The sequence below is a fragment of the Lemur catta genome, chromosome 8, assembly GCF_020740605.2.
Source record: "Lemur catta isolate mLemCat1 chromosome 8, mLemCat1.pri, whole genome shotgun sequence".
In the NCBI taxonomy this organism is placed as follows: Eukaryota; Metazoa; Chordata; class Mammalia; order Primates; family Lemuridae; genus Lemur; species Lemur catta.
Window position 1 is genome coordinate 69977896 of NC_059135.1, and position 24515 is coordinate 70002410.

The 24515-nt window shown below is 39.4% G+C and overlaps 2 protein-coding genes across 11 annotated transcripts in view; one reads left to right on the plus strand and one right to left on the minus strand.

The window, feature by feature from the left end:
• Nucleotides 1–24515, minus strand: part of FMNL2 (formin like 2) — a 294756-nt gene that overhangs the window by 75228 nt on the left and 195013 nt on the right. For 5 of the 10 annotated variants that reach the window (XM_045559288.1, XM_045559292.1, XM_045559289.1 and 2 more), the window contains exons 4-7: nt 20060–20136; nt 10520–10603; nt 7523–7555; nt 7255–7407 (exon numbers count right to left, since the gene is read on the minus strand). In XM_045559288.1, the coding sequence (XP_045415244.1) occupies nt 7255–7407; nt 7523–7555; nt 10520–10603; nt 20060–20136 (347 nt within the window). The remainder of the gene's footprint in view (nt 1–7254; nt 7408–7522; nt 7556–10519; nt 10604–20059; nt 20137–24515) is intronic. The other 5 variants (XM_045559293.1, XM_045559296.1, XM_045559294.1 and 2 more) reach the window with 2 other exon arrangements.
• On the plus strand, nt 6181–6549 carry LOC123643660 (60S ribosomal protein L35a-like). The gene has a single exon (XM_045559299.1). It carries the CDS (start codon nt 6181–6183, stop codon nt 6511–6513), a length of 333 nt encoding a protein of 110 aa, XP_045415255.1. The 3' UTR covers nt 6514–6549.

Genomic DNA, 24515 nt, shown 5'->3' on the forward strand with positions numbered 1-24515 from the left:
GTGTACATGAAATAATAATAAATGAAGAAGTTACAAGTCAGCACTAGTATGAGTGGTAGGCATAAGAAAACTAAGCAATTTTTGCAAATATCCTTTAAGAAACTATACAGAACATTTCCTGTTTAGTACTAGGGTAACAACTGCCCCGTGCGCCACCTGCTTCGTGCCTAACAATGAATGTGCTGAGCAGCACATGATGAGCACCTCGACCTGCACAGCAGTAGCTGCAGGTGCTACAGGGAGAGAAGGTATTTCTGTTTTGAAAGCCTTTCAGAATGACAGATTAGTGAGCTCCAACCAGGAAAGCAAAATCTGAATTTTTAACTCAAGAAGCCAAAAAGAAGGCAAAGCCAGCAAAGAAAACCCAGGGAAGTGGCTCTCTTGGATCTGAGGAATGGCAGATACACAGTAATTTCTCTGGCCAGGTACATGGTCATTGCCTGAATGATATATAATGTTCATTAAAGTTCTGGTTAGAGTCATGGTTTGCTGCCCTTCAACTACTACCCATTGTAAGGGAGTCAAAAAAAAGATGATGAAGGCTACTGTAATTCTGACCTAGTCCTTCATGTTTAGGAATAGAAAACAGTACATCTAAAAAAATCAACAACAGGTGATAAAAACAGTCGGTGCTAAGTAGTGCATCTATGATAATTCTGGGAGTACAGGGCACCGCTACTCATAAGCAAAAGGCATATTTCAGTGATGCCTTGAGGAAAATATGATCACCCATATATGTCTTAATAACATATAGATATTTCTAGACATTTAGACATATTCTAGCATGTGGGTTATGCACATGTCTGTCTCTCCTTCTGAGCTATTATCCACAGACTGCATCACACTGCAGAACTTTGAATGAATGTTTCCTGAACTGACCTAAACAGGTTTTCCCAGAGTCTGGCAAAAAGGTTTTTCAAAAGCCTTTAATGAAGCTTCCATGCCAACATTTGTGAGATGCATAAGATCTAGGTCCTAATGTCAACAAGAAAAAGAAAAGGTATATTTTTTCTCTTACAAAAAGTATTTTCAAATAGTCTATCACACTATTCAGATATCAAACTAATATCTACCTATAAATAAAGAATGATATATACCTACAAAGTAATTAGAACTCCCTTGGAAGCTGAGGTAAGGGCTCAGCCCAACTGGAACTCGACGCCAACAGAGTATGTCACATAATTTGGCAGAATTGTACCAGTCTTTTATGGTTCCAAGGTCTGGGCTAATAGAACTTTGACCAAGATTTGGGGTTTTAGGTTTCCTCTCTCTTACCCTTCAGACATGACATCACTTGGGCATATTTTTTTCTATCAATTAAACTTCATAAAATATATGATGCTTAAAAAAAGGAGCCAAGCATTTTTCTGTCTCTACAGCCAAAAGAAACAGAGCTGAAACAGTTGAATCCAGAGAGTTCAAAGTAGAGGTACAGGAAGAGAGAGAAAGAGAAAGACGAGTAAACAAAATTCCTAATGAACTTTAAAATCAGGTATGCAAATTTTCTGTTTGTCTCTATTTCCCATTAGAGGACCAGATAACAGAGCCTGCAATCAGAAGGTCTCAGTACCTGCTTTTTGAACGGAGTAAGTGAAGGAGCAGGCTGCTGACTCGTGAAATATAAATGGAGAGCCATTATTTGAATTTTCTGACTTTTCATTACATTACCTTTGTCAAAGACATTTGCTACGGGGTGGCTAATTAATCAAGATATGTCCCTGTGTGTAGTGTCCAAGGAAACCATCTCACTCCTGTGAACTTTAAGCAGAAATATTTCTATCTTTATCCCAAATTACCCCTTCTTTTCATAAACCTTCAATAAATCATTGCCAATGAGCTACAATGACAACTTCATAACTTGGTCTTCAAAATGGTATATAACTGGCTCTAAAGTACTTCCAGCCAGACTCATCTGTTCATTGTTTCCTACAAGAACCATGCAGTCTTACCACCTAACCACTTCTCAAACCACTCTCTCCTGACTTTTCCCTTTGCCCAGCCATTCCTCCAAGTCTCATTCATTATTGTTTCACATCTACACCAAGTCTCACGATCACCATAGCCTCTAAATTTCCATGTCATTAGTTTTGGTTATATCACATGGCATTTACCATATATGCTAGCATACACATGCATGAGCACACACAAACATATACACACTAATAAATCCCTTATCAGTCATAAATCATAAACAAATACATTATTTACTATGTCCTTCTGTATTCTCAGCACTTGGCAAGGCACCCTTCACATACTAAGTACATAATCAATCTTGCCCGTGAAGGTACTACACCACAGCTATAGGAATTTGCTGAGTCCTCTTCATGTTTTCTTCAATCCTATATAAGGACAACTTATTTCAAATCTTGCCTCCTTCACTTACTGTTTGATCTCAGGCAAGTTGTTTAACCACTATCGGCCTCAGTTTCCTCAAAGGGATAATTATAGTAGCTATACTTTTAAGCCAGGCACAGTGGTTCATGCCTGTAATCCCAGAAGCCAGGGAGAGCTGAGGTGAGAGGACCCCTTGAGCCCAAGAGTTTGAGCCTACAGTGAGTTATGATTGTACCACTGCACTCCAGCCTGGTCAATAGAGCAAGACCCCATCTCTTGAAATAAAAAAATAAACAAATAATTAAAAATAAAAAATAAATTTAAAATGCTTCTAAAAACTACTTCCATGAAGAACATTGGGAGGAATACAATCGTCACTGAATTAAAATGTATAAACAAGGACCTAAATTTGAACTCTTCATCTCTTCCCATAAATCCACTGAGCATATATAGGTGGTAAATATTCAGATGAGGACAATTCATGAAATGCCATTCCAGTAAAATAGTAATCTTAGGAAAAACAGCGAAACTCCTGTTCTGAGGAGTTGAGGAAGAAATATCAATAGCAGCTGATCTACCGAAGGCAGTGTGGATCTCGGTTTCTTCCCCACAGTGGAAAGCTCAGGTACCTCCAAGGCCTTTCTTGCTCTGTATGTCCATGACCCTGTCTCTTCACCAGACAGCTCTCCACCTCCATCACAAAGCCTGTGTCCCTGAAGGACAGGTCCTTCTCTCTTTCCCAAACATGCCTGACCTTTGATACAAGGTTGTGTTCATCTCATGTTCTTTCCCTTCACCTCCACCCGAAGCAGCCTTTCTTCACCCTGAAGACCAACTCTGGCCAACACCCAAAGTCCCAGTTTAAAATTTGTCCCTTATTCCACACCCTTAGTACTCCACCCTTTTCTTTAAAAACTCAGAGCATTTACTTATTGCCTATGTCATTTCTTATTCAAATCTAATGGCCTAAATCTTGACCTTCTTAAAATTTAAAAAATATTTTCTCTTACACCTGAAATAATGCAGCCTTTGTCTTCATAGATCCAATGTGCACATACATGCCTATACTGCACCATTAAATTTGGCTAGATCTGTGGCCACGTTGACAGGAACCTATCTTAACTGAAGGCACACCAGGCTCTAAGTTTAGGAAATCGTACAAACTAGGTTTCTACTGTATCAGTATCAACAATTTTCCCTCTGGCCAAGCTGACAAATGCATGGCAACATAGAAGCCAATAGCTGATAGAATTCAAGGTGTGTGTCATGTTATAAAATGCTTAGTAATCGTTTTAAATAGTAAAAAACTAAAGTTTGAACACAAGAAGGAGAGTGTGTCAACATTAGAATTTTGTTCAAAAACCTTGTATTTTAGAACAGAGTGTTTTTCCTTTTTTCTTTAATCAAGCCCCATCTATACAGTGTTTTAAATTTTCTGAAATCTCATTTCTTCTTCCAAGCATAACCAATCCTTTTTGCCAAGTGATATCTGATAAGATTGCTGTATCTATGTTATTATCTGGAGCTTAGGAAGAGGGAACTAAAATCTGCATTTGGGCATAGAAGACATACACTAATTAAACAAAGCTACCAGAATAAGTCTTCTTTATACAGCATGAACTAATATCCTTTTTCTCTTTCAAAAAAAAAAAAAAAAAAAAAACCCTGTAATATTAATAAGAATGCAATATACCTTAAAGGCTCAAATTCTTAAAATGAGGAATCATAATATGATAACAGAATGTATCGAAGTTTAAAAGGCAGTGGGTTTTATTCTAGTGCAGTGTGCTGGCGCTAAGCCATGAGGTTATCATATTATAACATGGAGAGCAGTCGGGATGCCCTGCCACCATGCCTTGTGAGCTCTCTTGGGTGTCATTTGCACCCGTGACTTACGAGATTTTCCGGTTTGAAGCCTCATCATCAGTGTGTAAACAGAAGCTGCTCCAGAGGCAACAGGGGGAGAAGCAGCTCTGGTGGCATTTGAACTGAAGATGCTCAGGCAGAGAAACCAATCTGGTAGTGGCATGAGAGATGAGTGGAACCGGAGGAAGAGGAGACAGCAGGATGAGAAAGAACAAAGTAGAGGAGAAGACGATCAGAAATGAGGTGGCAGAATGAAAACGGATGACAGAAAGAAAGCCAAAAAGTGAAGGTAGTGCAGGGAACAGAGAAAGAAAGGAGAAGAGGAAAAGGAGGAGGAGGAGGAGGAGGAGGAGGAGAGAAAACACATGTAAACAATCTTTGGGTATGACAAGCAACACGTACCATACGCCTGCCTATACTTCTGATTGCTGTTTTTACAAGTCACAGATGCTTTCCAATGACCAAATACAGAATTAGAATCCAGGCACAAATCCATGAACCACAAGAGCTGGAATATCATTGATATACACTGGTTAAAAACAAAAATCTAAGCTTCACATCAATAAATGGCATGAAAGTTACTGTCATGTTGGCTTTCTTGAGTTACTAGAAACCATAAAGCAGAGTCAAAGGAAATTCAAATGTTCTGCTCCTCAGCTTGAAAATGTTTGAACACAAAACAGGAGAATGGGATGTTGGTTTCTTAGCTGGTCATCTTCAAGCACACCTGCCAACCAGAAATGTCCTATAGTTCCTGCGTATTTCCAGACAGCATTTCCATTATATCTATCTCCAGATTTTGGGTCTGTCTTTCCAATTTGAAATTAATTCTAGCAGGATCCACTTTGAGCCAATTGTGAAGCAGATCACAGGTCGGCCTTTGATGCCTCTGTCCCCCCTGCCTTCCAGCACCTAGAACTACATCCCTCCTTGGACCTGGAAAGTTTCCCCTATTTTCCTGATTCTTCCACTCTACTGGAAACAATGTGCTCTCAACAGTCTTCAATACTTTTAAAAAAAAAAAAAAAGGCATAATGAATTACTAATCAGAAAAATGAATCCTTATTAAAGTGGTAGCTGGCCAGTATATGACACTAAGTATCTAATGACGGAAAACCAAATTAAAATGTACTTTGTAAATTAAGTCCCTTACATATAATTATACCTAACCTAGTGGTGAGAATTTCCATTTCAGTACCAAGGTGGTCAGGGAATTGGTCTTTAACTTCCAAATTGGCCCATATGATCCCCTGCCCACGTGTGAAGTACATGCATATCAGCAGGTTATACAACCCTTTGTGTATTGCAAATACCATGAGGCGAATTGAAACAATGCTCTTTATTTTTATTGAATCAATTTATTCTAAACCCATTAACATTTTTGGCATTTCTAAACCCGGAAAATCTGAATGATTTGTTGCAGGTATCATACTCAAACATCAAATCCTTCAGCAGAACTGAACTTCATTATAAAGAATTGTTTCACCTTCCATGATCAAAACCCAAGAAAATTAAAAGGCAACCAAATACAAAAGGTCTGAAAGCCACGTATTCACTGACTGCAATCTGACACATGGACTCTACTATAATAACCCAATATCCATGATGATCCTAAACACTTAGAGAAATAAGTGTTCAGGCTTGCCAGATCAAGCCTGAAATAAGTGAGACAAATTTTTCAAGCTACAAAGAGTAAGAAACATTTGGCAATGTGGACCTTATTAATAATATTTTGTATTAAACTCATGGACCATAGAAACCTTTATAAATTTGCTTTAGATGGTATCTCTATCTTGACAGGCAGAGATTTTGATTTATGCAACAAAGTACAATTAATTCTAAGTGCAGTGCCTGGCAAATTATAGAAGCTCAAAAATATTTTTCAATAGTAGTGAAATAGGTGCACTTTGTTCATCTGCAGTTACCCATGAGGCAGTGGTTCCATTAGGTCTGCTGGGAACAGGACTTTTAAAGGCAAACATGTCTGGAAGGCTGTGCTCCAAGGCCATTTTTGCTGGCTATAAGCAGGGTCTCTGGAACCAAAGAGAGCACACAGCTCTTCTTAAAATTGAAGGTGTTTATGCCCGAGATGAAACTGAATTCTATTTGGGCAAGAGATGTGCTTGTGTATACAAAGCAAAGAACAACACAGGGACTCCTGGTAGCAAACCAAACAAAACCAGAGTAATCTGGGGAAAGGTAACTCAGGCGCATGGAAACAGTAGCATGGTTCAGGCCAAATTCCGAAGCAACCTTCCTGCTAAGGCCATTGGACACAGAATTCATGCGATGCTGTACCCCTCAAGGATTTAAACTAATGAAAAGTAAATAAATAAAAGTGGATTTGTGCTCTTCAAAAAATATATATATTTTTTTTCAATGCTGAATGATTGTAGGTTTGAGTGAAAGAACAGCCTCAGCAATATCACACCCATTACTGGAATAGGGGGTCAGCACCAGTCCTCCCTTAGCATAGTAGTATTTCAGCCAGGAGAGAGTAGAGAGGGAATCCGTAGGAGGAAACGTAAGGTTGGCAACTGAAGCACCCCTAAGCAAAGGATCACCGCTTACAGGCATCTCATTAGTAAAGATGATCACTACAGCATTCTGTACCTATGACTAAGAAAACACCCCAGAGAACACACACCTGAGCTACCACTAGGGGAGGGGAAGGGAGCACAAGGCAGAGCTCTCTCAATCCTCAGATCTCATCATGCTGCCCCTACCCTGGAAGCAGCATCTACATGGAGATATCAACATTCCCCTAGTTTCAAAAACTTATCTGCCAATGAGACTATCCTGTTATATCATTTGGCAGCAGAATTCTCGCAACTTTCTGTGCTGAATCCAAGTATGGTGTTTCCAGAAAGCTACTTGAAGCTACAGAAGACTGCCCAAGGGAAGATCCCAGGAAGTCCTCAAGAAACTCTCATTTAGAGTCACTGGGAATGAGGCAAGACATGTTGAGACCCCGCCCAGGATCACCAAAAGACGTGAGGGACCCTCCGTCCCAGTGCATTCTACCAAAGTTGCCTCCTGCCTAAAGGAACTTACCGCAGGCCAGAATGTCTTCCAGAGCGGGAGACACTGTTGCCCACAGGTGAGGGCAGGTTGTTCCCTCTGTGCAGGTCCTCGATAGACCTACTCCAGGGCTTTGATCTGTCCACCAAACTCTCCACAGTACTTTCCATACTTTCAAAGTCAAAACTAAAACAAAAGAGAAATGTCACTTCAGACTTAAAAATTCACATTCACACACTCACACACACACACACACACACACAGATGTGCACAACTTGCTATTCCTATAATATATCTGTACCTTAGTAGAGGAACTCCTTGCCGACAAACAAACCTAAAAAGGAAATATGAAAGAATTTCTATGGACTCAGTGTTAGCTTCAAAAATACAAAATGACAAATACTGGGCCTGGCAAAAGAATAATGGAACAATGAACAGCAAAAATTAAATAGTGATGTATTATTCGTATTTTACTTTATTTTATATAAGGCTTGCTAACTTACCCATCGCTAACATTGCTATGATGGAAGGGGGGAAGATCTTACAGCTGTCTTCGTTTTGCTTTAACAAGTCAGTATGTTAGGCTCATACTAATTTATTCCTACCCATCAATTTTAACCAAGCATTTTCTCCCAGTGTGTTGGCAAGTGCACTTTTCCAACCATATGTGACACATTACTAGCAAAGTTATGGATTTGCTTTGATTTTGGAATCTCCTCCCAATGTGGTGCTCTTTAAGACTGTTGTTTCTCTGACATTTTTTGAGGTTATTACTCATGTTCACCACGTTAGAATAAATGGCAAGTTAAGTTGCTCATTCTTATATAGTTTAGGAACAAAGTTTTTAAACAGAAGGCTTGTGTGTTCCATGCATTCTTTTTCCCCCTCACAAAGTCAGTAACTCTGCTTTCTCACAAAAACATTGTATTGTCTCCACCCACAGTTCTGCCAAGCAGCACCGGATCAGACGGACAGTTGAGCAGAAGGCAGCTATACTTAATATCCTCTGGAAGATTTTACAGGATATTGCAGAAGAAAAAAACAACAATATATATTGGAAACAAAAGTATGACTTTTTATGACTTTACAAAAGTATGACTGTCAAAATACTTGAGTAGAAGGTTCCTATGAAATTTGGTGATGTTCTCCACCTATTAAAAACTAATCAGACGTACAAAATCAGCATAGGGGTCTGATCACAGACAATTTTGTCACACCCTGGGATGCAAGAAGCAATGATGAACAGAAAAGAGGTGGAATGGGGTAATCTAATAAAAGCTGAACTGGAGAAAGCTGTAATGGAGTTGGAGCATGCAAGGCACGTCCCCAAACCACTCCCAGCATTAATGCGCGCAGCCGGCCTCTGCAGCCCTCATGCCCTTCAGCGGGTCAGCACTCACGTGCTCCTCTCAGCCCATCCCGCACTCTCAACACAACAGAAAAAGGCAACACACAGAAGTGAATGCTTCTATCTTGGGGCTTGGGTATGAGCCTGTTGTCTCATACTCCATCCCTGCATGTCCATGGGCTAGGAAATTGTCATGTGCCAAGGAATAGCAAAAAAAATTTTCAGCCCATTAGTTTGCAGACAGAAGATAAAAGTATATATCTATATGTAATTTATTATCTAATTAAAGCAAAGCAAAACCAAAACCAATAAGCAAAGACAGTAAAGCTAACACCAAAATAAATAAATAAATAAATAAATAAATAAATAAATAAATAAACAAACAAACAAACAACAACAACAACAAAAACTCCCACAAAGGTACAAGATTAGGAAATCAGAGCTGAGTTCTGATCTTTTGTGGGCTCCTGTCTCACTCTACAGAATATAAGAATTCCCTCAGAGTAGCACAATCTTTTCCCATTGGTCCTATGTGAGGGTACACTTGGGAAAAGTCGGTTTACAAGCTCTATTGTCATGTAAGCAAAGGAATCATTAGAGCAAACACAATATATAAAGCATGCTATTCTTACCTGTTATTCCTGAAATTTCTAAATCCTCCCTTAATTCCGTAAATATCACTCTCGATTTTAAAGTATGCAATAGGGTAATATTACTCTGTCTTGTCATATAATATGAAGTATAAGGGAGATTAGTAGTTTTTGATGTAATGGAGATAGATAAGAAACATCCATTAGAAGAGCATGCTATAAAAAACTAGAATTATATTTCAGAGGACAATTTCTCAAGAAAATAAGAACTTGACTGTTGGTTTTCCTTAGTCTATTCCATCTACTATATGAGAGGCATTAAAACGGAAATCTATCCAAGCCATTTCGCTAATAGTTTAGTATTTGCATCTGTAAAGCAGGGGTGATTATAACTTTTGCCTCACAAATTCCCAGGGAAGGAATGGGGATTATGAGATAGCATCCGGTTGCGTCTTAGAACTCTCTGGAGCGAAGCAATATAAAAAAACAAGTTACTGCTTTTAAAACAAGAGTGGGAGAGGAAAAATACCACGTAGGCCGAAACATCTTCCAAATTAAAAATACACTATTATTGCCTCAATCTGTGTGTATGAAAGCGTATTTGTGGATACGAGAATGTTTTTTGATTAAAGGAGAAAATGTGGAGAAAAGAACGTCCCATTCAAATGTACTCTTTCCAGTCCTGTTGTAAAACATTCCAGGAGCCAAGAAAATGAGACAATTTTATGAAATAAAAAAACAAGGTTAAGAAACAAAAACAAAACCAAAAAACAAAAACAAAAACAAAACACAATGTTAATAAGTTTATTTTTTTTCCTGCTCTGCCCCATTCATTTTTTCCCCCTTCAGCTTTTGGGCAGGAAATCAAAACACTACAAATACATACAAAGTAAAAAGGAACAGCCTCTTGCTTACCTCTTCCTCCAATGCCACTGTTTGGTAGCTATTTCTGCGATCATTTACTAGCATATACAAAATACATATAGACCCCATTTTTAAAATAAAAAGGGAGTCACTCTTCTGCATCACCCAACAATATATCATCTGCCTCTTCCAACAGCTGTTAGAGTATTCTAGCTTGTAGATATATGTAATCTAAGCCCTAAAGAAAGTAATTCTCCTGAAAACAAGAGCTTCTCTAAGGGTGACTTTTACTCACCTGTTTCGTTTCTGCCTTAAAGGTATTTCTAATACCAATTATGTGATTTGTTTTAGTTACCCAAACAGAAACAAACCTCCTTAAACTCTACCACATCTGCTTCTGGGTTGCTCCCCTCAGAGCAGTGTATAATTTTACCACTGAGTTCCATCTTCTGTGACCACATAAAATTCAAATGCAAGCAAGCCAAATTTTACTTACGTTACTGAAAACTGTGCAAATGACAGATATTCCACTAGAACATCAAGACCCCTGTTTTCGTCATTCAAAAACTCTCTGACCCATCTGTTGAAAAAAATAATAATGATCATTGGAGAGGTTGATAACATGACCTGGCACAGAAAGGACACAGTGGAAAGTTTTGTTTTTCCACCAGACACGTTCATTGCCTGAAAGGAAATACAGAGGAAGGCCTATATATTTCACACAAGGTAGAAGCTTTTCAGATATGGTAACTAAGAAAAGTGTAACATTTCAATATGCAAGAATAAGGACTAAATACCGTACGTTGCTATCTTTGCATTGTACTGCTTAGGAGACTTAAGATAATCTATAAGAAACTTTCTAAAAAGAAATGAAAAAGGCACTTGCTAAACGTACTGTTTCCACCCCAACTGATCCACAGCCTGCTTGTTGGAGGAGGCAAGACCACACGGGAATGAGGCAGATTGGGGACATGACAACGTAACCACTGAAATCCAGGCAGGATTCCAAATCCACACTCAAGTCCTCATTGGCACACTAAGCTACAGAAACCACTCAACCAGCCAATGGGAGACCAGTGTTTATGGGCTTCTAGAAATTCAATAGGGATAATGATTTACTTAATTTTTTTCCATGAATGTTAAAACCTTTTTAAAAGCTACAGGCACCATCATCAAGGTCAACATATGACAAGTATCAGGTTTTTTTAAAAAATTCACTTTTAAATAATACCACTTAAATAGTACTCAACAGTTCAACTGAGAAAGTTTACACATTTTTATTTATTCTTCATAATAACTCCAATAGAGTAGTCAAACAGAATCTTTAGGTACTGAAGATAAATATCTTTACCCCATTTTATGGATTTCCTCCAGTGTACTCATCTTCAAAGAACATCTGGTACCTGATTAAACCTTCCCTAAGTTTGAAACTCCAACAAATAAGTCAAAAAGTCAGCTACTATCACTAAAATGACACCTGAGGTACATCTGTCAAGTGCATTCCATAATGGTTGCTTTCCTCCGTGAACACCAAGCCAAAAAGGTTGACCGGCTATGGATACGACAGCAACTATGGAAGCCAGTTTAGCTAGCTGTTCAAACAACAGTAGCACAATCCTACCATGTGTCCCTTAAGAATGAGCAAGCCTTTGGGATTTTTTTTCAGACAGTCTTACTCTGTTGCTCCAGCTGGAGTGCAGTGTCATCATAGCTCACTACAACCTCAAACTGTTGGCCTCAAGCAATTCTCCTGTCTGGGCCTCCCAGAGTGTTAGAATTGCAGGCGTGAGCCACCACGCCTGGCCTGGGATCTTTATCTTAAAGGAAGAAAAAATCCCATGGACTTGGGATGCCTGGTTTTTAAATTTTGTTATTTGGAGTATTTTCTTTTTTTTTTTCTTTATATTTTTAGAGAAAGGGTTTCAATCTATCACCCAGGCTGGAGCACAATGGTGTGATCATAGCTCACTGCAGCCTCAAACTCCTGGGCTCAAGGGATCCTCCCACCTTGGCCACCACCCGTCCCCCACAAGTAGCTGAGGCTACAGATGCACATCACCACCCACAGCTCATGCTTCTCTCGCTTTTTTTTTTTTTTTAAATAAATGGGGTCTCACTACTATGTTGTCCATGTTGGTCTCAAACTCCTAGGTTCAAGTGATCCTCCTGCCTCAACCTCCCAGGCTGCTAGGATTACAGATGTAAGCCATCACACCCAGCTTGGAATTTTTTCTTTGTTTTTTGTTTTATTGTCAAGCTCATTCTTTCTTATAGTCCTATCAACTCCATGACGTAAACTCAGGTCTATACACAGTACCAAGAGGCAGCGTGGTGGGAAAAGTAGAAAGCTTGCCTTGTATTTTTCCCCAGTTTGCCTCAGACAGGCAACCACAAAATGTGTGTGATTAACATAGCTGTGTATAAGGATACAACATTTAATTTAAAAGAGACCTAGAATGGCAACACTGGCAAAGAAAACAGCACTTGGTAGGTCTCACAAAGTGGCTTTGTCATGCGATCTGTACAAAACTAACAGGACTGGCTTCTGGTTGAGGCTAAAGTTTCATTTCAAAACAGCCATATACACAATCTCATAGCATCTCTTTCTAGATACTTATTTTTATTTGATTTATTGTGATGATTCTGCCGCTAGGTCTCAGGAGACATTGATCATTTTTAAATGATGGTAATTAGAAGCTTAGAAATAGTCAAAAGAAATTTTTTTCTTTTTTTTTTAATAACTGGCAGGAGACATAAGAAACACAGGAACTATCAAAGTCTGATGGCTAGCTGCTCTTTAAATTCAAGCCCCTTTGCATCTTTTAAGCTTTTCCATTGGTCCGGCCTAAGGGCTCTGCTGCATACTTTAAACTGGCGTTGGTGGTGGGTGTCTTTTCAATACAAAAAATAACAACAAGGGTCCAGATTTTTCACGGCAGTCTCAGTTTCTCATATTCCATCTCAGTGGCTCATAAGAACACATTTGGAAGTTGAGAAAAACAGCCATTGTAGTTCCTTCTGGTTAATTTTCCAGACACTGCCCCTAAAGACACAAACCATCCAGAATACACGCAGTACCTACCATTCTGTCAAACACTGGCACCTTCATCTCATGTAGAAAGTTGAGCCACAAATAAACCGGATAAGAGGCAAATGATGCACTGATTTAAAAAATTTTTAAAGTAGGAAATAGCCAAGTATAGCCAGAGTTACAATTTCCTTAACATGCATATATTCTGATGCAGGCATAAAGAATATTAATTGGCTTCTCCTTCTTCACTTCAAGGTCCTTATCAGCGCCCCCATCTCTACTTGCTGACTTTGCATGAAAGTGCCTTAAAGGCAATTTTCAAAGTGAAAGGTAGGAAGGAGCCTACCACTTACCTCCTCAAAAGTCAGCTAGAGTGCAAAGTGCCCTGCCTTTAGCTTAATTTCATGCAGTTAACATCTTTTTCTAAGCTACAAGATCCTCCCTGAGTCTTTGATCTTGCCCTAACACCTCTAGGTGATTTAGGAAAGAATGAGATAAATCCTCCAGTGTTGGCTACCTTACCCTTTTATCAAATGATATCAGGTTAGCAAAAGTCATTTCCACAATAAGGGTATGGCTTATAAGAAAAAAAAGAGCCCTCACTCCTTCCACTGTCATCCTGGTCTCTACCCCTTCCCTGTTTAGGATACTCTGTATGGGAGAAAAAGAGTTGAAAGTGATCTTCTATGAAAATCAAAAAGTAAGGAAAGAAAATAGGCAAAGATGAAAAAGGGTATATTTCAAAGCAGTGTCTTGAATTTACAAGCATTAGAAGAATATGGATACCTCATTTTTCAGATTTATGCAAATGATCATACAATGACTACAGCATCTATTTAGGGTTCGTGTAGCAAATTATTTCCATTTTCACCTCCGTGCATGCTACACACATATTTTTACATGTTGCCAATAGGCAAACAGTTTCAAATTGGGTGATTATAGGCTTTGGAAAGTGGAATTATTTCCGACTCTGACAGCATGCGTAACTTCCTGAGTGCCTCACAGATTCAATGGAATTACCATATGTTGTGAATTTGAAGGTAGGCAAATTCTAAATCAGATGCTTAGGAGCTGGAAAAGACACAGATGATGAAAAATAGCTCTGGAAAAATTGGGATTCAAAGAAGGGATGTACGTGCAAATGCCAATAGTCATTATTTTATTATAGACCGGTTGTAGCTTTATTTCAAAGTTTTGTTCTCTCTGCCTCCCCAAATCTTAAACCTCATTGTCCTCTGATGAAAAACTAAGTCTTAGGGTACCTTTCTGGCTTTCAATTTCTAAAATCAACCAAAGTGGCCCAAAGATACACAAGAGAAAGGGACAAACAGTGAATTCCCTTTGCCAGTCTCCTTTAGAGAAAAGTCCTAGAGACATATGGTGGGAACTGAAGTTGCTGAAAAATCATGAAAAATAAGAGAAAAAAGCATCGTTCAGATTCAACATTAGTCACCAAAGCTGTTAGGCAGTGTTGCAAATTGGTTCTCAAAGTGTAGCCCACATGCCACTAGGGGTCCCTGAAACCCTCTCATGGCATCTGCGAGGGTGAACCTATTTTCACAAAAATATTAAGAGGTTACTTGTTTTCAATCCATTGACACTGACACGCATGGTGCAAAAGAAATAGTGGATAAAACTGCTACCACCAAATAATACAATTATTTATTGTATCCTTCACCCCATGCACTCAGGGGAGGGGGAGAAAGCCGGCTTCAGTTAAGAATGGCCTTAGTTTTTCTCAACATAGTATTCCTGGCAATAAAAAATAAAATAAAAAAAGAAGAATGCCCTTAGTTAAGCAATAAAAATTATTATCATTATTATTTTTGGAGACAGGGCCTTGTTATATTGTCCAAGCTGGAGCACAGTAGCTATTCATAGGCACAATCATAGCTCACTACAGCCTGGAACTGCTGGGTCAAAGAATCCTCCTGCCTCAGGCTCCTGAGTAGCTGGGACTACAAGAACATGCCATCACACCTGACAAAATTATTGCTTTTATTAAAGCTTGTTCCTTGAATACATATCTTTTTAATTTTCAGTGTGACAAAATGGGAAGCTGACATAAAGCACATCTGTTGCCCACCCAAGTATCATGGTCATGTCTTAAGGAAAAGCATTTGTGCAACTGTTTGACTTGCAAGCTGAACTAGCCATTCTTTCATGTAATGTCAATTTACTTGTAAAAATGACTGTCAAACTATGATAATTCAGTTTAGGGTATCTGGTAGGCATTTGCTCAAAATGAAATAAGCCTGTCATTTCAGGGAAAACAACAGACAGTATTTGTTGTCAATGACACACTGAGTTTCCAGACAAAAACTAGAATTTTGGAAAATCTATATTCATCACCCTCAGTTTGAAACTGCTTCCCAACATTTAAGGCATATTCTGATCATACTGGTGATTATTAACAAATGCAAAGTTTTTAACATTGCACAATGATACATTTCAATATTTGAAAGATCAAAATAACTTAGGGAAACAATGTTTTCCAAATGACCAATGCATGATGTTAAGAAATCATGCCACAAGATCATGCGTGGGTAAAAAGACCCAATCAAAGCATAAGGAAAGCAAACTGGATTTTAGTATAACAGCACAAAAAGTTCATTGATATGGTTTCAGACTCTACATTAAAACCACCTTTAAGAGTTTATTATCACTTTTTGAATTATGGTATACCATCCACAATGGTTGAGACCATTAAAAAACTCCTGTCTCTAAGAGTGTATATATGTACGGCCAGATTGTCTTCATATACATCAACCGAAACAACATATCACAACAAAGTGAATATAGACACAGGAGAATCTGGCTGCCTTCTATTAACAGACACTAAACAGATTTGCAAACATGTAAAACAATGCTATTTCTGCCACTAAATTTTTTTTGCTTTGGAAAATAGTTATTTTTCATGAAACACGTTATGTTAATTTACACTATGTTAATATTTATGCTAATATAACATCTATTTATATTTATACAGCTAAATTGATATTAAACATTGAATTTTATTAAATACATTTAAAATTGATCACTTTTAATTTCTAATATGGTAAATGTTAATAGATTCAACCCACATAAACAAAAGCTTATTGGGATTCAAACATAATTGATGAGTACAAAGGATTCCTGACACCAAAAAAATTGAGAACTGCTGGTTTAGATGACAGGCTTTAGATTTGGGCACATCTACATTCAAATCTAAGGCTTGTAAGTTGTGTGGATTTAGCGAGATGACTCTCAGTATTCTCATCTGTAAAATGGGGGTCCAGAGGTAAAAGGTAAAAAAAGACTTTTGCAAAAACCAAATACATTTAAAGTGCTTAACATAGTGTTTAACAAATGATAAAATGATTATGATCTTGATGATTTCCAAGAAAGCACCATCTAGGAATAAATTAATCATAGGCCCGTTTGATACACATACACATATTATAAACATCTTAAAAGCAGCCTTAGTCACTTCTCCTGTCTTTCCTCTCTTGGCCTGGCCCAGCCAGCACTGACTGACAAAGAAGCCTGTCACTCCAGGAGGGAAGATGTTCCCTAAGCAGTTCCTCAGCTCCTTCCCTTGCCTACAAATCTCCTCCCCTCTTTGTCAACTTGCCACATTCCTCCTGCAATCTCATGCCTGTTCTCTCAACTCCCCAAAGAGATAAACTGAAATGAGGATCTTTCAGAACTTCTGAGCCTTGCACTCAGGATAAAAAGTAATTTGCCATCATTATAGGCAGTTTTACTACAATAAATTACCTGCAAGGAGAGACAACCTATACCTCAGTTCCACAGAAAAAAGCCAGTGAATCTATCCAGTTGACCCTCGCCATCACTAGAATCCTATCACCCTGACATCCAAACCATCATGACAGCTGCACGTTGCACAGCGGTGAGTGCAATGTGGTTCTAACAGTGCACAGTTCATATCAAGGGTATTTCAAGTAATTTCAAGAGCTTAGATAAGTCATAATCCAATTCTTCTCTATTATTATAGTTCCTAAGAGTAAGTGAATGGGATTATTTCTAGCCCAATTCTTATTTCAATTTGGCTCAAAGAAAATTAATTTCCTTTCTCAGAAGACTGCTCCATTTATAGACTTTTTGGCTTATATCAAAACTCAGAACAAACCCTTCGCTTGACAAAGCTGCAGCTTAGAATGTTATCTTGGTAATGCCCAGGAGTTTAACCTTGAAATGCAAAAGCATGTGCCAAGAATAATTTTTCAAGGACAAGTAGATTTGAAATATAATCCCTCCTTTTAATTTCTGGGAATCAAAATCTCCTGGGTCAGGGTCATATGAGATAGAGATGGTAACTCTCTCTGCCTTAGGGAATCTGTTAGAGATACACATAATATTGCATATCTACTACAATATTGCATATCTATAATATTGCGTATCTATCATACATTGCATAACTACTATGTATCTGATTCAATATTAGGTCTTTATAAATTATCTCATTTAATCCTTACAACAGTCCTATGAGGTAAGAAGTCTTATCCTCATTTTATGGATGAGAAGTTAACTTAGGTCACATAGTAAGTACAGAGAACTTACATAACTTATCTAAGGTCAAGTAACTAAAAAGGGTTATGGCAAAAAATTTGAATCAAGATCTCCTTTTCCATAAGGCAAATGGGCACTGAATTATCTTTCTATTACGGTAGCTTAAAGAATGCAATAAAATATGTGGATTCCTTATATACTTGCATTCCAAGAATTTCTTATTGTAGTAATAGATTCTTTTCATCATTACTGAGTAATTCTTCAGAAGATTTCCCAATCAAATGAGGTCAAGCCAGTTAGTTTACATAATAAAGAGTCCAGTTCAGGTTTGGGTTTTCAAGACAAGCAAAATAAGTCAAAATCTTGGTGTGTGGTTTCATTCCATCTAAGTTTATGCTAGTAATTGGTTGCATACAACCAGACAATGCATCTTCATGAATTTTGCTGCTGCTAAAGCCAAAGCTTTCAGAGTTTCTCACATAAGTGGTGGGCAAGGGAAAGCCTCAGCTGGTGAAGATGAAAGAAATCTAAGAATCTTTCAACACACCTATATAGTATCCTAAACAAGCAACCACTCCAATTGCTTGCAGACTGCACTGGCTTCAACCCAAGGAGGGCTCTTCCATTCAGCCAGCTTTGTATCGGAAATGATCATTTTGCTTTGGTATTTGATGGTCAATTTCACATTATTTCAGCAATACTTGAAGAAATGCTTTTTGACAATTTGTAGAAATCCTGGCTGCAGCTCATTCCACCATTTTCAGTCAAGAAGTGCCACAGGTATATTAGGGCTGGGCCATTGCAAATGGAATCCAGTTCCTCATCCATAAATATTGAAAAGTATATGAATTTCCTAAATTTTGATGCCCAACTGTATTAAACTACTACCACCTTCACTCCTGATAGACAAGCCCCATTGCTTTGATCCCAGGACCCTGATTATCTTATTTCCTTTCGGGGAGAGAGCTGCCATAGTAAGCTACATGGGGAAAAAAACAGAGCATTTTGAGCCAAAGCACCTGGCTCAACAGCTGTTGACTTTCTGTAATGTGCAATTTACTCACCTTCCTGGTCCTTAATTATTTTAATCTATATAAAATGAGGGATTAGGCAATCCTTAATTTCTCTTCTAGTTCTAAAATCAAGATTCCGTAATTCATTGTTCTATCGACCAATTTCTGGGACAAACGCTAGAATCACTTCATTTCCTGAATCCTTCATTCTCAAGTTGAGAAACCTAAGGTTATCCTTTAGGAAACGAACATTCTCATCCAGGCTTCACTTAAAAATCAAACTAGCATTTCTAAAACTTAAAAAAGCTCATTCTGACATAACTGTGCTAATTAACCATTTGAATGGCCTATACCAATCATAGTATAAAGTAGAAATAAACTTAATAATTTAAGCAAAATGATGTACAGTAGGTCCTTGAATAATGTCATTTCATTGTAAAAATGATGAGAAAAAAATTGGTTTGTAACATGTCATTTCTCTTAATGTCACAGGTTCTAAGAACCTATCGATGACATTAAGTGACAACTTACTGTATTTTATAGGATACCATATAAAACTAAAGTGCAAAATCCATATAAAAGTTTATTTCTAATAGACTTGCAAAGAATGTCACAGAGGAAAATTCTAAAAGACCTGAAAGTCTATAATCTTTTCTTCGTAAAGCTCAAAGAATCAAAACCAAAAGGGGTTAAATAACTTGTTAAAGACGTACTTGGGGCAGAAATAAGACTACAAAATACGATACCTGATATCAGTCTGCCTTGGTGATAAGCCATCTTGTTTTAAGGTACTGTACAATTATGCCCCCAGGAGTACCGGAGAAAGTGATAAAGTTGTACTTGCCAAGGCAAAGCAACCACGCTGTTGCCTGAAAGAAACCCTCAGAAATGCTTAGTGCAGAGATTCCTGGACTTTATTGTCCCAAAGTGGATTTACACTTCACGGTCCTGAGATTTTGAGATGCATGAAAAGGAAACTCAGAATGTAAATGTGTCCGGGTGTGCAACGAGGTAAATTGGGTGACATTACTCCGGCTTCTGTCCCCTTCTGGCCAGAAACCAAGAGAACTGAGGAAAGGGATATAAAGCAGCCTCAACTAACCAGCTTGGAGAACTACAGGGAAGGCGTAGAGATTTTCCAGGATCTCAGTCTACATCTACTATTGGGATTCCTGATTTGCCAGAGAATTGCTATGCACACACGAAACCAAGCACTTACCATGAAGTGTCCATATTTACTGCATCCAAGTAAAGAAATACAGAGTTGTTCTAAATACTCCAAATCAAGAGCTGTATCTGTCCTGCTTCCACTGATTCTTATATAGTAAGCATTCCGAGTACTAACAAAGCTTCCAACCATCAAAACCTCCATCTTAACTTACAATGAATAATAAGGAAGCTCAATTATTTCGATATGATTTCTTCACTTTGTAAAGTGTTCAAAAGCCCTAGAGCTATGATGTTAAAGGGGCATACTTACCCAATGTGGTTAGTTCTTAAAGAAATTTCCAGTTCTCTTAGCACTTGTGTAGATTCTTGAACACGCCGTCTGAATTTCTATAATTTAAGGACACAGTCTCACAAAACATATTTTAGCAACTGCTATAACTGCAGCTTACTTATAAATAAATTTAACACAAGATGAAAAATATCTTCACTTCTAACGTGGGCTTTTCTCATTTTTTTTTTTTTTTTTTTGCTAAGCACACAAATTTTTCTCACCATGAAAATAAGCTAATGAGAAAGGACTAGAAAAGTTACTTATTTTATGTAGTAAGTGTCTTTGAATAGATTTTACTTCCCTAGCCCACATATACAACAATATTCAGCAGTATACCTATGAGTCAGGGACTCCAAAACCACCACCAGCTTCCATGATTCATTAGGAGGACTCACAGACTCAGCGTACAGTCATACTCATGGCTATGATGTATCACAGGAAAAGAATACAAAGCAAAATCAGCAAAGAAAAAAGGTGTATGGGGTAAAACATGGAGGAAACCAGGTGGAAGCTTCCAGGAGTCCTCTCCCTGAGGAGTCACAAACGACAACATGCATAAAGCTCATGAGAGAATCAGCGTCCAGGGTTTTTATTGGGGCTGGTATCATAGGCACACTCCGCCTAGCACACAGCAAAATTCCAGACTCCCAGAAGGAAAAGAGCTATTCAGCAGCACAAACCACGTTGTTTTCATAAACAGTTTAGGCACCATGAGCCATTCTTACCAAGGAATGGTGGGAACTCTCCCGAGATACAAGCTCCCAGATGCCAGTCAAGGGCCAAGCTTGCATGCAGGGTTTTTTTTTTTTTTTTTTTTGGGGGGGGGGTGTTTCTGTTTAACAGCTTTATTGAGACATAGTCACATAATGTACAATTTACCAATTAAATTATACAATTCAGTGTTTTTTAGGATATTCACAGAGGTTTATAGCCATCACCACCATCAGTTTTAGAACATTTCATCCCTCCAAACCCAAAAAGAAACCCCATACCCATTGACAGTCATGCCCTAGTCTCCCTCAGCGTCCCAGCTCTAGAAACCACTAACAGAGATAGTATTCTGCCTCTAGAATTTTGCCTGTTCTGGTCATTTCATATAAATGGAATCATGCAATACCTGGTCTATTGTGATTGGCATCAACTTCCACTTTTGAAGACCCATTTGCCCATAAGCATCCCTTTCATACTGAGTGTACATGACAGACTATGGACTCTGGTTGAGAACCTGGAGGATGCACTAGGGCAGGGTTTCTTACACAGCAGCCTGGAGCTGGGTGACTGTCATACCCAGTCATCTAGACTCCTGAGCTCCAAGGGGAGAGAGACTAGAAGGGGGAAGGAGTATAGAGAAAGAAGGGATGGATTCCAACATGGCTCAGCTCTGCTTTACCAGCCTGTCCCAGCTTAGCCATTTGAACAGGACCTCTGGTGCCACCAGGACCCCACACTGAGGGCAAACTTGCTGGGTCAGACTCTAGCCTTGCCACATATTAGCTGTAATTCTTCATGTCCTGCTTCCTCAACTCTAAAAAGGGAGTAAAAGTAACTCCTACTTCATAGGCTCCACATCACAGAATTGTTGTGCAGGGTACATGAGAGGATGCGCAGACAAGAGCATAGCACCCGGACGTCGTAAATGCCTGATGCATGTTTATGGTTCTTGTTGTTGTTTAACCACAGCTGTTTATATATTGTTCTTCTAAGGAAAATTTAATACGAAAAAGGGGTTCTGGTGCTTTAAAAAATAATGCAAACCATTATTCCAGGAAAACATACACCATGCAGATATCTGCTACCAGATGGCCATCTGTGTTCTGCCTGCTGTGAGCAGGGACGATGGGGAGATTTAGCTGAAACTGAAGAGTAATTAATAGAAAGTGAGGGGAGAGGTGGGTTAGGTGCTTTCCTAGCATAAAAAGTTGATGGAAAGAATCTAGTCCTTCCCACCAAATGTTCATCAGTGCCACCGGCAGGCAGAGTCTGTTGGCTTTATGAAACTTGTGTCTTGTCTGTTCACCTGCACTCCTCTCCTACAATTTCTTTTCTCTCTGTGTGTGTGTGTGTGTGTGTGTGTGTGTGTGTGTGTGTGTGTCAGAACTGCGTTTTTTTTTATGTCTTATCATTTTTATTTATTTATTTTTCTTTTTTAAATTTCAGATTATGGGGGTACAACCATCTTGATTACATATATCGCCTTTGCAAGCTTTTCTAAGGATAGCAGTCTCAGGTCTGCTATGTTAATGTTTTTCTGCACGACCTAACATGTTCCAAAAATAAGCATTCAGAGCATTACCTCTGCCCCCTTGGAAGTTCCCTCCTTTGGAGCACACCCCATTGTTCCCCTGACATGGAATGTTCTTCCTCATATTCCCTTGCCTATTAAAATCCTACCTATCCTTCCAGGGCTCCTTCAGGTCTTCTTTTTTCAGTGAATCCACCTCTGGACCTAAATGTATATGTTTCTCTATCCTCTTGACTCTAAGGAATCTCTAAGATACCTATGCATTGCATTGCCCATCAGTTCTTTGGAACACATTTTCCTACATAAATATTATTTACAGTGACTACAGTCTCAGGCCACTCTGGAAGAAGGAAATTTGAAGAGCAACACGTCCTAAGCAGAGTTCCGGGCTTTCTGTGCTACAAACCTGGGCTACCGTTATGTGACACTGTTTACAGAATACTGGCTCAGAACACGAACGACCCGTCTCCTCACTGCCACAGCTGCCGTGGACACAGTCACCCAGCTCCAGGCTCCCAGAATGGCTCCCATGGCTTGAGAGAAGGTATCCAAGGACAGAAAGGAAAGAAAAGAGGCTGGAAATCAGGATTCCAGAATGTGGGCTGGCGAGAGCCATGCACAGGCCTGGGACCCCGTGGCCCAGTGAAGACCTGGGACACTGCTCGGCACAGGCAGGCTCCTGTCACTCTCTCCTCCTCTTCCGAAAGCCCTTTGCTTCCCCACCAACTGCTTCTCACCAGGGCCCTGAGGAAGCAGATAGTCTCATAGTTTCTCTGTAACTGTCATTCCTAGAACATTCTAAAAAGACCTTTTCAGGTTTTCAGAATACAGATATAGTGAGATATAAAAAATAAAAATATCCCCAATGCAATCACAGAACAGAGGAACTCTCCTCTACTGTCAAAAAAGGCCTAAGACATGGAGGGGCCACAGTGTGGAGGGCGTCCAAGCCCAGAGCCTCCGGGATCACGTTCCAGCAACGAGGATGCTCAGAGCGGGACTTGGCGTGAAGGGAAGCAGTGCAGGATGGGTGGCCCAAGGTTCTCCCTTTAAACTCTCCCCTTGCAGATAAAAACTAGGAATGGAGTAGAGAGGTATCAACAGGCAGGGCAGGCAGCTCTGCAGCTTGGACATGGAAGGGGAGTGGAAGGAGACAAAAAACTCTAAGGTCTCTGGTCACACAGCTGAGGTGACCGTTTCCAGCAGGCTAGCTGTTGCAAAGTGGTCACTTCCATGTCACTGTCCTAAGTCTTAGGCCATCTGCACAGGTGGCCGTTAGAAAGCAACTCAGCCGTCCAAGCTGTGTGTCATGCATAGTTCTGACTCGTTCCCTGCAGCCTTTGCCTCTGCTCCCCTAACTCTGCCTCACACTTCCTCAGGGCAAGGCCGTCCCTTGCATATGTCAGACACAAGGGCACCCAGCACAGCACTGAGAACACAATAAAGTATAAAAGAGCATCAGCTGAAGAGCTAAGAGATCTGCATCAAAACCAGGTGACTAAATCAAAACACTATTATGTAACAGCAGCAGCAGCAGCAGCAGCAGCAGCAGGAGCTAACACATGGGTGACGCATCGACTGTGCCAGGCACCACACTTCTGCAACTGACTCAGAGCCGAGGTGACAACACTGACTTTGCTCCTGTATTGTATTGTCTTGGGAACGGCTCCCTTTTTTGGCTGGACTCTGGACTACAGAGAAACCCGGGAATTCATTCCTGTAACACATACACAATGAGCACTAACACTTTGTACTTCTAAAATGCACCCAGAGTGCTTCAAGGCACTTCAAAGAGAAATCATGTACCTGTGGGGGCTGCAAAGAGCAGGCAGGTAGGATCCATTAGCAGTCAGTACCATTCTCCCTTCTTCCCGCCCTGCTGAAGGAGGGCCAGGGAGAGAGCTGAGCCCTAGATGAGCCACACAACAGATTTCTGCTCACAACCCCAGCGCCAGCAAAGGACCAGACTCCTTTCTTCATGCCAGACGTGAGCACATCCCCTCCAAAGCACAGACTAATGACCGCCTGCTATTAAATAAGCAGCCAATCTGGAGAGCTCTGGTCACGGAGCTCTTCCTTCCCTGTCCCGAAGAGTTTCATTTGAAAATGTTTAGAAGACAATGTAAAGAGAACAAGCTTAAGAAATTTTTTCCTAAAAGAGCAAATTAAGTATCTTCTATTCAGTTTGAACAA

Excerpts from the sequence above, each read along its gene's own strand:
- LOC123643660 (XM_045559299.1), top strand. The coding sequence starts at position 6,181 with ATGTCTGGAAGGCTGTGCTCCAAGGCCATTTTTGCTGGCTATAAGCAG.